Source organism: Vanessa tameamea, chromosome 3 (genome assembly GCF_037043105.1).
Source record: "Vanessa tameamea isolate UH-Manoa-2023 chromosome 3, ilVanTame1 primary haplotype, whole genome shotgun sequence".
NCBI classification, from domain to species: Eukaryota; Metazoa; Arthropoda; class Insecta; order Lepidoptera; family Nymphalidae; genus Vanessa; species Vanessa tameamea.
Genome location: NC_087311.1, coordinates 5,705,261 through 5,722,011, shown reverse-complemented (window position 1 = coordinate 5,722,011; position 16,751 = coordinate 5,705,261). Strand labels below are relative to the sequence as shown.

At 30.7% G+C, this 16,751-nt stretch overlaps 3 protein-coding genes across 4 annotated transcripts; 2 read left to right on the top strand and 1 right to left on the bottom strand.

Moving 5' to 3' along the window:
- The first annotated feature begins 724 nt into the window (after positions 1 to 724).
- LOC113397371 (proton channel OtopLc-like) lies at positions 725 to 8,525 on the top strand. Of its 2 annotated transcripts, XM_026635683.2 has the most exons (12): positions 756 to 843; positions 1,391 to 1,519; positions 3,655 to 3,709; positions 3,957 to 4,070; positions 4,531 to 4,648; positions 4,722 to 4,809; positions 5,385 to 5,593; positions 6,147 to 6,581; positions 7,090 to 7,302; positions 7,403 to 7,626; positions 7,887 to 8,082; positions 8,341 to 8,525. In XM_026635683.2, exons 2-12 carry the CDS (start codon positions 1,396 to 1,398, stop codon positions 8,521 to 8,523), a joined length of 1,959 nt encoding a protein of 652 aa, XP_026491468.2. In that variant the 5' UTR covers positions 756 to 843; positions 1,391 to 1,395; the 3' UTR covers positions 8,524 to 8,525. The 2 variants fall into 2 exon arrangements, with proteins under 2 accessions (XP_064074883.1, XP_026491468.2); XM_064218813.1 differs by lacking the exon at positions 3,655 to 3,709 and having other exon boundaries at positions 725 to 843.
- Positions 8,526 to 9,646: 1,121 nt separating this feature from the next.
- LOC113397156 (RING-box protein 1A) lies at positions 9,647 to 10,713 on the top strand. The gene is made up of 5 exons (XM_026635380.2): positions 9,647 to 9,872; positions 9,988 to 10,015; positions 10,151 to 10,272; positions 10,344 to 10,429; positions 10,507 to 10,713. Exons 1-5 carry the CDS (start codon positions 9,780 to 9,782, stop codon positions 10,517 to 10,519), a joined length of 342 nt encoding a protein of 113 aa, XP_026491165.1. The 5' UTR covers positions 9,647 to 9,779; the 3' UTR covers positions 10,520 to 10,713.
- Positions 10,714 to 11,528: 815 nt separating this feature from the next.
- Positions 11,529 to 16,554, bottom strand: LOC113397373 (histone-lysine N-methyltransferase KMT5B). Its single transcript, XM_026635687.2, has 3 exons — positions 16,322 to 16,554; positions 15,652 to 15,981; positions 11,529 to 15,574 (listed from the first exon to the last, which is right to left on the bottom strand). Exons 2-3 carry the CDS (start codon positions 15,970 to 15,972, stop codon positions 13,796 to 13,798), a joined length of 2,100 nt encoding a protein of 699 aa, XP_026491472.1. The 5' UTR covers positions 15,973 to 15,981; positions 16,322 to 16,554; the 3' UTR covers positions 11,529 to 13,795.
- Between the last annotated feature and the right edge of the window lie 197 nt (positions 16,555 to 16,751).

Sequence of the window (16,751 nt, the reverse complement as noted above, 5' to 3'; positions counted from 1 at the left end):
CGTGAAAAAAATCTTTAAAAAGTTTTATTACCCCATTTACATTTTATCAAGAATGAAAAAACGCCGATGGAGATGAAGTGTGAAATGATTGCTTGGTCAAATTTCCGCATAACGTGACGAAGCATTTAACGCATCGAATGCTTCCCTTTGTCATGACCACCGACTAGCAACAATACTCGCTAATTGTTTACATTTACTCCATGCCGACGTAACTTGCTACATTAATATATTAAATATAATAGCTAAAAAGTGACGCACACATGTATAATAATATTATGGCTGTAACGATTTAACCGTCTGCTCAGTTTGGTGGTTAGTCTATAAGGCGGCGGAATGTAGATCCGGTCATGGGTTCAAATCAGAGGTCGGTATTTTATGTCTTGACGTATAATTATATATGGCCGTGTTTTGGAAAGCTGTCAGTGGCACAGGTCAACCCCAGACGTGAATAATTGCGGTCCCATCGAAATATGAAATTAAGAGAATAGTGAATGCATTATTTTCGACTCTTATGCAATGTAATATTTCCCGCACAGATGGCTTGATGTATATTGATAATACGGCATAAAAATATAAAACCTCTTATTCACTCGAAAAATATTAGCAAGATATTGCGTCATGGAATGTTATCTTTGATGTTTTTATAAAACACCTAAACCTCGAAAAGATAAGAGGGATATACTGATCTTAAATATTCAAGATACAAACATCACTTTCGATGCTTTGAACTGAAAATGCAGCTCAGAAACAAAAATTCCTTCGATACGCACGTGATCCTACGATGCTGTGCTAATACATATAACAATATCATAATTTAATGGAGCATTTAACAGCAGAAGTGAGGTAAGTAGAACTTTCGTTAAATTGTGATTAAAGTAAAACTAAAGATAAAAGCCTTATAGCAGGCGTAGAGCGCAACCGTAGCTATTAACGATGAAGCATTACAAACACAAACAAACACAGATACGCCATCCTATAGTTTTGCCCGTTTTCTAAAAATGATTCTACCTTTGAACGCATTAATAAAAGAACAGCCAGAAGATAACATTATAATAATAAAACTCTTTATAATCTTAAGTAAATATAATCTGGTGCATTATTACTAAAAAAATATAATGTTTTAAAATGTAAATGTTGGTATTTTTCTGAATGTTTAATGCACTAATTGTCGCCTGCGGCTTCGCTCGCGTTTTAAATGTTGATCGTCAGCCGATCGCCGATGTCCTTCCTTGGAATTCAAGCTTATTTCACACCTAATTTCTTCAAATTCGGTTCAGTGGTTTCGCCGTGAAAAAGCAACAAACAGACAGATAAATTGACAGACAGAGTTACTTTCGCATGTACAATATAACTATAGTTGATATAGATATTTTTTTTACAAAACTCAAAGGGAACATGACGAACAAAACTGCAAACAGCCAACATCTACGCCGCCGTATTACGAGCACGGACCGCATCACCATTACCATCCTCATCGTCAGACGACCACTAGTCTGGAAAGAAAAATCCGATATGGACGGTTCGTAGCTTCTTGAATCTATCACTTAATTAAGAAAAAAATGTATTCATATTAACTTCCATGTAGTTACACCCGTAGCGTCTGAATTCCTCGATTAGAATATGTAAAATAATAATTTACATATAATCTTTAGAAAGTAATAACCTGAATGTTCGTGAACAAAATGAAAAAGCAATGCATGATGCAATTCTTTGTGTATATGTATATTAGACTGAATCTAAACGTATAGGTATCCCTACTTTCAAAAATGTTTGCTTCCGTAAACGGAACCTTTAAAAAAATGTAAGGAACACAGACACAAAGCTATATGATCAACTTTTTTCATGCATACATTTTAGATACAATGGAATCGGAATCACAGCAACTCAACACATCGAATAATCCAACTTCATAAACTGTTACTACGATTTCTACCACTAACTTTCTAATTAGCTGTTCCGCGCGCCGCCATTGATTATAGCTTGTTGGGTCATACACAGGTTTATCAATAAAAGTAACACAAAAACATTTTTTTTAATCGGTGTTGTGAATACATTGTTTAGCGCGTTCAAACAATCAAATTCTTAAAAAAATTGAAACTTAACTGCATCGTGTTATGTAATAATGGGTAATTATTAGAACGAATTTGCAATTGTTAGAAACAGTATGTGATGTTTCATAAGATTATTTTTGAACACATATTTTGAAGATCGTGATCATATTTAAAACGTTATTGTTATTAAAAATATTATATATACGTTTGTTACAAAAACATCAGTAATAGTATAATTAGTAGATGCTTCAAATAACTACAGATTGAGAAATTTAGTTTTAATTATCTGCAAATGATAATCTTCGAGATGAGGCAGAATATCTTATCTACAATAATTTAAGCGAAGGTCACGAATTCAAATCTAGGCCAGTAATTAAAATCCATGTGCTTAATTTGTGTTTATTACTAACTCGTTCGACGGTGAAGGAAAATATCGTGAGAAAACTGGAAAGTATCTTATAAAATTCAGTCACATTTATGTTTGAATCAGCTACAAAGCTTACCAAAGGACCATTCAATGTTATTCAAATAAAATATTCAAACACATCGAGAGGCTAATATTAAAAACATATAAACATTTGTTAACATATAAACACATTATTTCAACAAGATTAAAATTATGAAAAGAAATAATTACGAATACCTTAGCACCTTATGCATACATTTACTGCTAAATGAAACTTATCTATATGTGATATAAAACTTCAATATATTTTTCACACAAAAGCACCGTAAATTATATTAATAATTATTTAATGTCAAGATATTTCTTTTACGTCTTAAATTAAGCTAGTAAAGATAGATCAAGGGATAGGTCAAAGAATTGCTTAGAGGTAGACGTCTAATTAATCGCGTAGTGTTGAAGATAAGAAGCGGGGGAAGGGGCGAATGTTCCTCGTTAGGAGGGCCGTCTGAAAGTGACACCACAGTGCTAATTATTTAGCCGTAAGGACATCTTCCTACAAACCAATGCATATAAAGTGCAATTAATATCGCTTAAAAGTTTTTATAAATATTTTTTTAAATACGGACTACTTTATATAAGGAGAAAGTTTAAAATGAAATTATTTTGAGAATACGTTTTATCTTTAAATTATTTAATTTAAACAATAGATAACTATTTAACTACGTTATATTAAAGTAACTAACTTTTAGTTATAAAGGTACAATTATCACAAATCCCAACCGATATGCTTACGGATTTAAACAGTTTTGGTTTTATTTATACTCATCATAAAATATATTTTCTTTAATGACATAGATTTAAAACGTAATTCAACTGTCAACAATAATCACTTAGTAACCTTATTACAAATTATGACCAATTACTAATTATTTACATACGACGTATATACGTGTATGTACTGTCGTCATCATAACACCTCCTCGACACAGTTCATCATTATCACTAGGAGATTTAACATCAATGTGTAACGTTTTTATATACTTTTAAAACGAGAGACATATCAATATTTCAAAATACGTTTATTTAATTTTACTCTTCCAAAGTTTATTAAACAAGTAAATGAATCCTTTAAAATAAAAATATTGGATTAAAGTTAAACGATGTCTAAAAATAAAGAGAAATCCAATCAAAATGCAGTAAAGGATTGGCGTGAGAGGTCGGAGCCGCTGCTCTCTGTGCCTGAGGATGAAAGGTGAGTCCGACGAAGCGCTTCATTAAACTCACTATTAGTCGATAAGCGCTAGCAAAAATAAAAAAACAACTCTATTTGTAATTTTATATAGATGCCTTATTTATTCTAAAAAATTTTAATTAAAATGTACTTTGTGTAAAATAGTTTACATAGAAAACAGATTAATATTGTCCATTTATGAATTATATTTCCACGTTTACGCCTAGCATTGTATTGAATAATTACTTTTCATTTCTATATATTTCAGTGAACACCCGCCCCATTCGCTGCCGCGTTTAAGCGTGGTGTTACCTTGCAGTACGAGTTCAAGTGTTGACCGGATATCTGTGCCTCCTCGAGCAAAACAGCTTTCCCACGGGGAGTGAGTAAATCCTACTTTAATTTCAAAAAATTTTTAGACACTGAATTGACAAACTTTAGATCAAATTTTGTAAGATTTGCTAACGTAATTATCAAGACATATTTAGCAGTTATCTAGTTTTCAATTAGTCGTTTAAACTATAAAATAAACTATTTTTGTTTATTTTTTTAATTAAAACCTAAAATTATAATATATACGAGAAGAGGTCCGGTACAGTTAGGACGTATTTTAGCAATTTATCGATATTGATAACAAAAGCGAATATTTTTGAAAATATCGCTAAGAGTTTTAATTTATTTAAATTATAAGATAAATAAAATCCTTAATTAATTATGGTATCTCATAGTAAAACTTCCATTCCGGAACGCCCATTATAATTTGAATAATCCGTAATAAACTAATTCCCGTGCCTTGTGTTTTAGGCAATTACATTAATTAGTTCAATGTGTCATTGTTTCAGTGAATCAATGACAGTAGTTCTCTCAGCGTTTTATGCAAAATTATTAATAGTATTAGGACTAGCATTACCTGTGACCAGCACAATACAAAATGAAATCTACACAAATTTTACATCTGACGTGAGTAACTCTATTATATAATTATTGGAGTAACGAAATTTAAAGTATTTGTAATATTTTTATATAATTACAGGTATTTACAATGTATTTATACATAGTCAGCATGTTATTTCTTACCTACACTTTCTATCATCTTCGAATAACGAAAATACATAAAAATGGTAAGTGATAAAAGAACACTTCTTGTGACAAAAATGGTTAGTAATGTGTACTTAAATAAATTATTTTGGTTTTGGATTCGGATGATTTATCGTCAAGGCGTAATTTAAAAGCGTCACTACAGTGAATAACATCAATGGCTCGTAACTTAAGAACTATCAATATATATATTATGAACTGTTATTGTTACTGATTAAACATAACAGTTCGTAAAATATATGAACTTAGAATTAGTGTGCAATAAACTATGTACAGTAAGAACAAACTCGAAAACTCACCATGAAACAAGATTGTGAAATTTCAAAAAAGTTATATACTTCATTGATTACTATACTGTAATTATAACATTAAAAATATTAGTTCAGAATTTAAGTGTTATATTGTAAGTATTAAATAATATAGGTTTGCATATAGGTATTGCTATACAATTATTTTTTGTTTTAAATCACTGCAACGTCATACAATTGTTTTCAAATTAGATTTAAATTTAACTACGAGTACACTTTATAAAAAAAATTATTTAATATTTCCGTTTGCTGTTTTTCTTATTGATGATAACTTATTTTATATATTTCAGATAACATAAAGCGGATACGATACGGTAGTTTCTACCTGCACATGGGGGTGGCTGGGTTTGGTGTTGGTTCTATTATTTATTCGTGTTTACAATTTGGCGAATATTTCGACCTATCAGGCGACTGTCAGTTGATTATAGTAGCTTTAAAGCCAGCGCTTAGGATACTTTTTATGGTTGCTCAGACAATTTTCATTTTTTCCTATACAGATGTGAGTATAGAAGTAATATATATATATTATATAATAACCTAATTAAAATTTGATTACATAAACTGCTTGTAACTCTTTTTCCGCTATACAAATAAGTCCAGTTCTTTAGAACTCACTTTGTTACGCTGCCCCCTGTGGATTGGTACATAAACATATGTCACAACTTTATCCGAGGTTGCCTTATGATGTTTCCTACACAAACGAATTTAAGATGCATTACAAATACATATTTACTATAAGACTCTCTGACCACTACTAAACTGATTTAACAAAATTTGAATGCCTAAATGAAGCTAATATTTGATATAATATTTGACAACTTTCTTTAAAATGCTCCTTACGAGATTGCTTTATTAATTGTTATCGGCATACCAAGCTTTTCCAAAGTATCTAATGATACATGCACTCAACATATTAAGTATAAATATTATACAAGCATATTTATGTTGACTAATAACTCACGCCCTATGTTTACTTTAAGTATGTATTCTTCTTATTTACCTAATCTCCTTTACATGGTTCAATAAATCATAAAACGATTTATTATTTTTAGTTATTAGATCCAATGCGCGGCGTGGTATTAGATCGATTTGGTTTGATGCATCTCATAGCTACTAATGTATGCGAATGGCTTAACGTCGTTATACAAGAAACGAGAGATGATATTGTAGCTATGGCCTATAATCAACCAGCGATTTTAAGATATACAAATATAAGTGGACCTGCAAAACTAGTAATAACCGACAACATTTTAAATAACACGTCTCTCGAGGCCTATGGAAATGAAAATTTCACAGGTCACAGGGAAGTCGTTCATGCAAACTTAACGGCTAGGATAGAAGCGTGGAACTGTAACGTCTCGGACATGATAACACCTTTAATTAGAACCATGAATCCGTATTTGAGACCTTGCGGAGTTGAATATAGCTTACTGTGTTCCATAATAATAGTGGTTATATGGAACGATATTTGCACTGTACCAGGATCGGTAAACCAATTTTATTTATATAATTAATAAAAAAATTGTTGTATTTATTTTGTATTGTTTTGACGATTGAATAAGATAATACAATTAACAACTTATGAATCATATATCCATCATTAGTTTTTGCATTGATGACAAATAAAATAAATATTAATGGGAAAAATCTTAAGCAAAAGAGCCCGGGTGCAAGGATTGTTCTGGCGAGCTCCCTTAAAAATTATTTTAAGAGACCTTTTAGTGGGCCTTACCAATAAACTTGACCATCATCGGCGAGGCACTATCCAACGCAAGTCGCCTGTGTTTTGTTGCACCTTCTGCATCTTGAATAAAATCGGGTCTGAATGGGCATAGTTATCAGTTACTTTTTGATTAGCTATTTAAAATTGTTTCCTTTTAAACATATACTATATATTCACACCACATATACTATACAGTCACAATATTATATATTACGTAGTATATTGTGACAAGGTTTTCAAAACGACGACCTTGAAATATACATTTTTTTCAGAAAACTTTAAGCTCTAATAACTCAAATAGAAAACTCGATGAAAAACAATGTTATGGTAAAATGAAATCCAACAATCACTTTTCTGTGGACTGCGGCAGCGCTCACAAAGGACTATTTATGGGAGTGGCAGTGCTTGCTGGAACCATCGTCAGCTTAATGCTATTTAACGGTCTCTTTCAAAAACAAAAACACGTTGAACTTGCCTTACTCCAGGTATTTTGTCAAGCCATTTAGTAATTTCGTAAGGTAAACTTTAAATGTAGCCTATATACTTTAAGCAAACCTATTTAAACTATTGTATTTTATGTTTCAGATTAACATATGGGAGACATTGTTATTCATATTCATGATATTGGGATCAGGAGCATGCATGCAGCGAATGCGTGCGCTTACATTACGTCTAGCTACGACCACGATGCCATTAGAACACGCTCTACTACTGGTCACACAGTGTGGAGTGTACTTGTATTATCTGTTCCAAATAATTGGGGCTAGTTTTCTCATCCAACGATTTTCAGAGGAAAGGCGCGCGACTAGGTTGTATCAGATATCTGTTTTTTTTTTATTCCGTGTCCTATCAAATGTCATATTTTAGCAGAGGTAGAAGTAGTCAAGAAGACCCGAATTCTTATAAAAACTTATTGTTTCGTATGTGTTTTCTCGACCCACCTCTATAGCCTACAATTATATTCTTATCTAAGCACGTAAAAGGCTTTACAACTACGTTAATTGTTGAGTAACTCTTCTCAATATTGTAAAATTAAACTTTTTTAACTATATCTATTTTTGTATCACAGGATAATAGCTCCACTGTTTGCCGTAATACAAAGCTCATGCCAAACTTTACTTATACTGGATGCTTGGTCAAGACGTTGCGTAAGAAGCGAGGAGCGTCCAGGGCGACAACTTGTAACGTTCCTCCTCGTTGGTAACTTTGCACTCTGGCTTCTCAACCGTGTGAAGAATGCACGAGCTGAGTTTCATCCTTTACAGGTGCTGATATAAACATATTGTATAAAAATGTCGGTTTTTCACCGACCCTGAATGAGTATAACCTACAATAAATTAAATACCCAATTCATAAACTGAAAACACCCACGAGTTAGATGACAATGTAAAAAAGTACCTACACATTTATTACAAGCGTTTTCTTTATAAAAACAATTTAATACATTAAAATACACACTGTTTATATGTATGTTAAAAATAAGCACAATTAATAAAAAATGTAACTATGGCATTTTCTTTCAGATGGAATTTTACGGCGTTTGGGCTTGGACTCTCATAACTCACGTCTCTGTCCCACTTTTAGTGTGCTACAGATTTCAAGCAACAGTTTGCTTTTACGAAATATGGAAGAACTCCTACAAAAGAAAAAAAGAGTGTAACATAGTTTCTGATGAAATTGAATTAAAAAATTATCACGTGGCATAATTGATGTTGTTATTTTTTTCTTGTTAGCTATTTTGTTTAAGTCGCTAGCGCAAGAACGATTTATTGTAGACTAAATTAACCTACTCATTCAAATCATCATCCAGGAAATGAATTTGCAATATTTAGATTACATGATTTGTCAAATAGTTTTTCTTTCTTTCTGGTGTACCAGCTTAACCTCTTCTGCACAAAACAAATAGATAATACTTATTAATAACTCAAAAGTTATCATTACATGTTTATTTGCACTGAACTTCTATCTGAAAATAATTTATACAATTTTAATTATATTTATTAATTAAATATACGCTTTTAAGTTTCAGTCACAGGACTGATATATATATGGTATATCTATATCATAAGTTAATGTTTAACTGAATGGTTGTTAGCTATGTTTTGTGAAAATCTTCTAAGGGTTTTTTTCGAATCAAATTACTCTTTTCATTTAATTTAACCTAGACGTAAAATATAATAATCATGTTACGTCCACTCATCAGATTACAATTTAGAACATTATATAAATTGACTAACATTACAGTTATACGATATCTTTGACCTGATGGTGTTTGAGGTCTACAGAGTAAACCACTTCTCAAATAATTAAATCATTGTTTATGCTCATTGAATTGATCTATTTAAAAACTTGGAATAAATCCATAGCCACGATCTGATGATAAAGTAAAAAGGGTATTGATCGTAAGCCTAAGAAAGAAGTGACGATGAATGATGAGCAAAAAAGCAAAATCGGCTTCTTGTGAACATTAATTTTCAAAGATATCAAATAAAAATTTAAATACAATAAATGTTTTACTGCTGCTATTTCTAAGTGTACAAAATTAATGTCATCAATATCATTTTTTTTGTTTGCCTTGCGTTCTTTAAATTTTTTTCATTCCATTTATTCCAATTATTTCATTCCAGAAGCAAAAATCCTTATTTTTCATTAAAAAAAAAACTTTAATTAGTGAAAAAAATTAATGATTCTATCGAACACATAAAATAAGATTCCTTATTCTGATTGTTAAAAAACGAATAAGAGACTTAAACTACTTATTTTTTACATCAGAACGCACCGTTGCCTTTTATAACAAATTTGCGTTGACATTTAAAAATGACAACTTGTCAAGAATGTCAAGTGTCTCGAATAATTCTAAACAGTCAACTGTCAACCAATCTACAATCAACTGCTAAATTGAACCAATAAAATTGCAGTTTAAGATAAATTTGTTAATATAAAATAAGGTATTTCTAAAAAAATGGCTTCAGCTATGGATGTTGACGAAGAAGAAGTAGAAATGGCTTCTTCTAGTAGTGGTAAAGGTGACAAAAAAAGATTTGAAGTTAAAAAGGTAACATTCGTTAGCGCTTACTCACTGTGATGCCTTCCATTGTTTTTTAATAAGTAAAGACATCGTATGGTTTTCTTGATATAAATGAATGTAAGAATGTATTCTTTTTTTTCAGTGGAACGCTGTGGCATTATGGGCATGGGGTAAGTTATAGAATAAATTTATAACCTTATTGAACAACTTAATTATTTTTCAATTATAATTAAATTAATTTTACAATCTTAAAACTATAGTAATTTAATTCCCAAATCCCATAAATGATTTTATTATATTTATAGATATTGTTGTCGACAATTGTGCCATTTGTCGAAATCACATAATGGATTTATGCATAGAATGCCAAGCTAACCAGGCCTCTGCTACAAGTGAAGAATGCACAGTAGCTTGGGGAGTGTGTAATGTAAGTTTATTAAACTTAAAAAATATTTAATATTTAATACAAACTTGAGATAAACATTTAACAATTTTCAGCATGCATTCCATTTTCATTGTATCTCTCGATGGCTTAAAACTCGACAAGTATGCCCTCTAGATAATAGGGAATGGGAGTTCCAAAAGTAAGTATATGTTTTATTGATTGTATTCATATTATGTTAATTAATTGAGATATAATATTTATTTCTTTTCTTTTTAGATATGGACATTAAAACCAGATGCTCCATTGCTGAAGACTGTGCTACCTTTGAATCTAATGAGCAAATTAATGTCTTACAAAATAAGTTTTTCAATAAATTTCCTGCAATTTTTGTTTTGGTATTGATTTGGCAAACATTTATAAATTGTAATGATCATAATGTTTTAAAAATATAGTATCTAAAAATAGTAAAAATTAAACTTAAAACATGTTTATTTTTGATAGAAAAAAATTGCAAGACCCAGACTTTTGATAAATTTTGTAAAGTTACAATTCCTATTATGTCAATTTCCCAAAATATTTTAAATTATATGCAAAAATATATATTATTCTGACAAAAGGTAGTGATCAAAGTGAATGAAACATATAGTAAAATGATTGTGTAAGTCTGTCAGCATTGTATTAAAATAAAAACAAGCGAACAAGTTATAAAGCAATCAGTGGCATTAGTAGTCACATTTTGTCAATATATTAATTTAAAGAACTTTGGATCCCCTAAGTATTCTTAACCAATTTCTTACTTAGTATATTTAAAAAACCAGAGGCTTGATGGAGTTTAAAGCTTGCCTTTTTTTAACAGACCACTGAGTGAAATTAAGATTTAGTTGTGACCCAAATCTAAGACATTTAAATATATGAAAAATATTATTCTTGCTAGAGCTTGAGCCAATCATTGGACCACGTAAATTTTACCGCGGACTGCGGGTTCAAGCCTAGACAAGACTAAATCCCTGAATTTAAATTGCTTAATATTTAAATCCTGTTTTTTGTGTATTAAAACTGCCTACATATGAGCAGCGTGGTAATACAAGCTCCCTAACTTCTCATATAGAGGTCTTAGCCTTGCAGTAGGGCTGCTGCATTAGGCTGCATTAGGCTGTATCTACTACAACTCTCAAACAACAGTAATGATTTTTTATAACAATATTATATTACTAGTGACTGAAAAAACTCCAAAGGATTGCTTTTAAACGATATCCAGAATTTACCAATACAGTAAATTCAAAAGTAAGTAAAAGAAAAAGAGTCGAGGCATTTTATTATCATAATTAAATGAAAATATTCCATAATAGCTAATTTGATAACAAGATGCAATTATTTCATCTAACCTGGATTTTTACATATACTATTCCATCTTGGAATATCACAAAAGCTAGTTTTCTTACTAGCAGATAAGTATGTTAATTTTACATAAATACATCACCAAATTGTTTTTACAAGGTAAATGATGCGCATTATTATTTTTGAAATTAACATCACGATCAAAGGTAGCAATATACTTAATACATTTACACTTTTCTATCGTTCAATATGTGGTTATAGTCCCTCCATATTTTTATTCTTACTACCAATACAAGGATTACTAGGTCTATGTGATTTAGCAATACCCTTATGAAGAGTTAATAACTTTTTAATGTGAAATAGTATTGCTAATTATATAAACATACATCATGAATGAAATCGGAATTTAATTTAACTATTAAAAATAATGCAGTTAATCTTAACAATATTTTCCTTAATTTCACATTTTAAAGTAATAATTAGGACATATACAATAAAAAATAGAGTCAAACATGTGCCTTAATTTTACCAATAAATGGAATGTATGTACCATATTAAATAAGTTTTATTGTTATATATGAATATGAGTGTTAGATCTCGAATTTTAGAGAACTTCACGCTGTCGTTTTTGGAAATTACTATAATAATATTAATATAAAAAAATCTGGTCATGTGAGTTTTAAGCTTAAAAGTATATGGTATATAATTCGTTTTATTATAATATTTACAACTCAAATACCGTTGCTACACAATTTTAAAGTACATACACATGTTAGATATTTAATCCATTTTTAAAAAAATAACAAATACTATAAACCACTTTTTGATCCGTTTAATACACTGGAGGTTATTTTAAACAAATGTTATATCTACTCTCTTATATTTAAGTATATTTTTAGCTTTGGCTGAGAATAAAATTAATCAAGGCCACTCTGGACTTAGTTAAAGGAAGATTTTATAAAAACTAATAAAATCAATAAAAGTATTGTGTTAAGAATAAAAATTAAAAAAGACAGATTGCTAACAATACAGTCCAAAAATTTAAATTGAATTAACAGAATGAATTCACAATACATCCTGTATGAATGACTTCCTATGCGCATCATTTACAGTTTTCAACAGCTGTAAATTTCATTAGGCCGGAATTACACATGAAACTAAAAAGCAACATAAATGAAACATTTCTAAAGTGACTATACCGTGGCATTTAAAAAATATATTTAAGTTATAATAAATTCATAATCAATAGGGTTAATTTAGACTATATAAAAAAAAAGAAGATTGCATACCAAAGAAATTATTATTCTTGTACACAATTTTGAAATGATTTTGTAAGAGGAGGGGGGGTCATGTTAAAGCTTTATACCTGATTCCATATTTATGTTTAAGACTAGCATAACTGTAAAATTTAGTTAATATAAATTACATAATAAGGGTAATTCCGGCAGTACTTTTGATCCTTAATTTTATAGCTCAATATTCACTGAATTCTTGTCAATTTTAACTATACATATTAACAATATACACATCCTAAATATCTTAGATAATTTCAAACCTAAACAAGTATACTGAATAAATAACATTCAGGATCATGTTATACTAGCCATGCTCAACCCACGACCGGCCAAGCTGAGGCAGCTAAATAACTTGGCTGGCCATGTATAGAAATAGACTAAATCCACAATTCTATTAGTAAGTGTATAAGCCGTTTGAATAGGTTAAAGAAAATACAGACCTGTGTTTTTTGTTAAATGATATAAAATAAAAAAGTGAATAATGCTAACAATAATGGTCCACAGGAAAAAGATATCTAGTTTATGTTGGCTAAGTAAAAGAAAAGTTCAATATAAGTGTTAAAGGGTACTGTTTACAAAATATTGTTCTTTTATCATAAAAATCTAAAGTTGATAAAAGTATTTATATGTATATAAATCCAGTAGAAATAATACAAATCTAGCGTATTGTGTCATAATTTTTCTATGGACTCCTTCAATTTAGTCACTTCTTTTTTTGTGACTGTGCTAATGAAATAACACTGAATGTTTCAATAAATATTTTCAATGACTCCTCAATTAAAACAATTTGTTAGCTATCACAATACTTCAATCAATTCAAACTTTACGTCACAAAATAAATACTAGATAAAAATAATCCTAGTCAGTGACAATAATTAAACTAATAATTGAATATTAACGGTGGAAACATAACCACAAGAGTAATGTGGCTGTCAGTCTGCCGAAATGGCAGAGGGCAAGTCGATAGTGCGACTTTCATTACCAAAAATTAATCTTAAGCGTTTCATAGGAGGCAGGGGACGGATAGGGCTATGTTTGCGATGTCGCTCCTTCGATCTACGTCTTTTCTTCAGTCGCCTGGCAGTTTCGGGATCCACGCCTTCTAATCTTAAAACTTCATACTCTGGAGCTTCCACTGTTCCTCCACATTCCAAAACCTCTTCAACCACAGGGCTTCTCTTCACACGGAGAGTCAATTTCAAGCCCCTGCGTGGTGGTGTGCAGGGACATTCACTACTTTTATTTGAATTATCTGCCAGCCATGGAGGTCCAGACTCTGATTCTTTTTTCGTTTCTTCTGTCCGATTAGAAACTTCACCTTTATGATGCTTACTCATTTTATTATCCTTCGATTCACTTGGATTAACATTCTCTCTAAAATCACATATTTCGCTTTTTACACATGCATCATCACTCATACATTTAATATTTTCTACAGCATGTCCTTTAGCATTACAATTCTGCAATTCAGATGTACCTGTTTTAACTAATGAAGGCATTTCAACATTCTGCTGCAGAGATTCTTTCATATCACAAGTGTTATGTACAGAGGTATTTAATATTTCTATTTCACTACAAGTAACCAGCTGTGACTCAGATTCACAGTATTCTTTTTGAGGATCATGAACAGGTTTACCTTCCAGAGACAAATCATTAATTTCTAAACTAGTTTGATCAGGTTCAGTTTTGAATATATTTTCAGTTACACCAATTTTGGTTTCAGAACTTGTTTTTAAATTTCTATACTTTGAACAAGTTGATTGAGTACAAGCTTCAGTAAGACGTTTATGACTTCTTAAAACTATGCCAGAGTGAGAATCACGACTACTACGTGAACTAGTAATACTACATCGACGAGACTGTGTGGCTTGGCTCTGATTGGCAGCCGTTGTGGTATTGCCATTCAATGCACGTCCACTATCTGTTCTTCGGCGTAAACGCTCACCGCGGCTTGAAGCAGATGATTCTCGACTACCTTGAGCTTCTTTACTAACAGCTCCATCAACAACATCAGCAATACATCCTTGAGCTATTAACAGTTCAGCATCATACTTTGTCAAACCCTTTTGTTTCATTTCTTTCATACTGAGAGGAGATATTATATTAGAGACTTGTCGATTGCTTATTCGAGTTTTTTCTGAATTTTTGCAACTGGATTTCTGTGTTTGCTTTGCTTTTGTTCTATTTATTCTATTGTCAGTTTCTCTAAATCTGTATCTTGTAGCTTGCTCATCATTATGCTCATTTTGCACAGAAAATGCTCCTTTGCCTCTTCTCTCACAAGTTTCACATTCACAGTAACAGTTTCCATTACCAAAAAAATCTTCTCCATAAAAACAAGTTATTTCTTCACCAATCTCAATGTCTCTCAATACACGAACAAAGGCCTTACCACGATCAGTAGCTTCGAATGTACAAGTAGGCCTACAATCATGATTTATATAAGCAGCAGGCCCTAACCATAACTGAGCACAATTTTTTCTACAGCTATACATTACAGAAAAGTCATTCTTTCCTGGGTGCAGCAACTGCTTTTCTTCTTCTTCTGTCATTTCAGCAATACACCCTACCAAAAAATCAATCCTTTCATGTTTAAAAAATTTTTTTGTTGTTGAAATTTTAGCTCCTACACGATCTTCTAGTGAATATCTATAACAAGGCTCTATCACAAAACCAGCTTTTTTATCAAATACTCGAAGATAACGATATATCTGAAAAAAATAAAGTAAAATGTAAACTTTTTTACAAGTAAATAGCTTAAGTTAATATACAATAATAAGTAACTAACATGTTCTCTTAATTTATTTTGTTGATGTTTGTTTTTACTAAAATGTCGAGGCATCCATTCCCCATTGGCAAGTTTTGTATAAGCTTTATTGTAATCTTGAGTTTGAATAAATTCTTTGATAATGTTTCTTAGTTCTTCCTTATTTGTTTTTAAAGGTCTGTATCGAATATTCATTTTGTGTGTAGTAATTCCAAGATAAGGATCCACTATAAGTGCCGTAGCTAGGTCATCGTATTCAGACAATTCGCGAGGTGTCATGCCCATTGGCTGCATTTTGTGGAGCACTTGCCTCCCTGGATAAGTTGCGGATCCAACAACCATCCTGAACACCTAGAAAACAAAGACGCGACTGTTGTAGTTGGCACAATATAACTGTCTTAAAAACGACACATTGTTCCTTTTGCTTAACTTTACAATAACTTGCCTGTCTGGTTTTGAAATCAGATAAATTTATTCATAGCTGCAAATTAATTATCATGAAAGGAAAGGAAGCATTAGATCCAAACCGAAACACTAAATTTATAAAAGGACAAATATGGCGGACGAACACGAAACTTAAAAAAGCGACACGTCAAAAAATTTCTCCAGTTTTCTCTTCAACAATCACATAATCCTAATATAATTTTGACGATATGTATAAGGTATACATTCTACATTTAAGAACACTTACTTAAACTATTGAAAGTCCTTAAAATTCATGTTTTTTTTTAAATAACAAATCTACTATCTTAACACTTCTTAAAATAAAACTCTAGGTTATTCATATAATTCATTCATAACAAAAAAATTAAGTTAATATTTGCGTTAATTAATTCATTATTAATTCATGATTATTAAATTAATAATATATAGATAATGTTCAAAAACTCAAAGGAACGCTGAAAAACAACCATGTTTTCTTGCACTTCATTCATACAGATAGCATTTATGAAGATATAGTCGTAGCCGTATTATCTATTAGAATTACATTCGATCTTATTTATATATCTAAATACAGTGTTAATTATTGTTTAAATTAAAGTATTCAAATTAAAATATATTATTTATCTAAAACTTGTAATCAAAATAAGTTTATAATAAACTGAAATTTGTTGCATTCT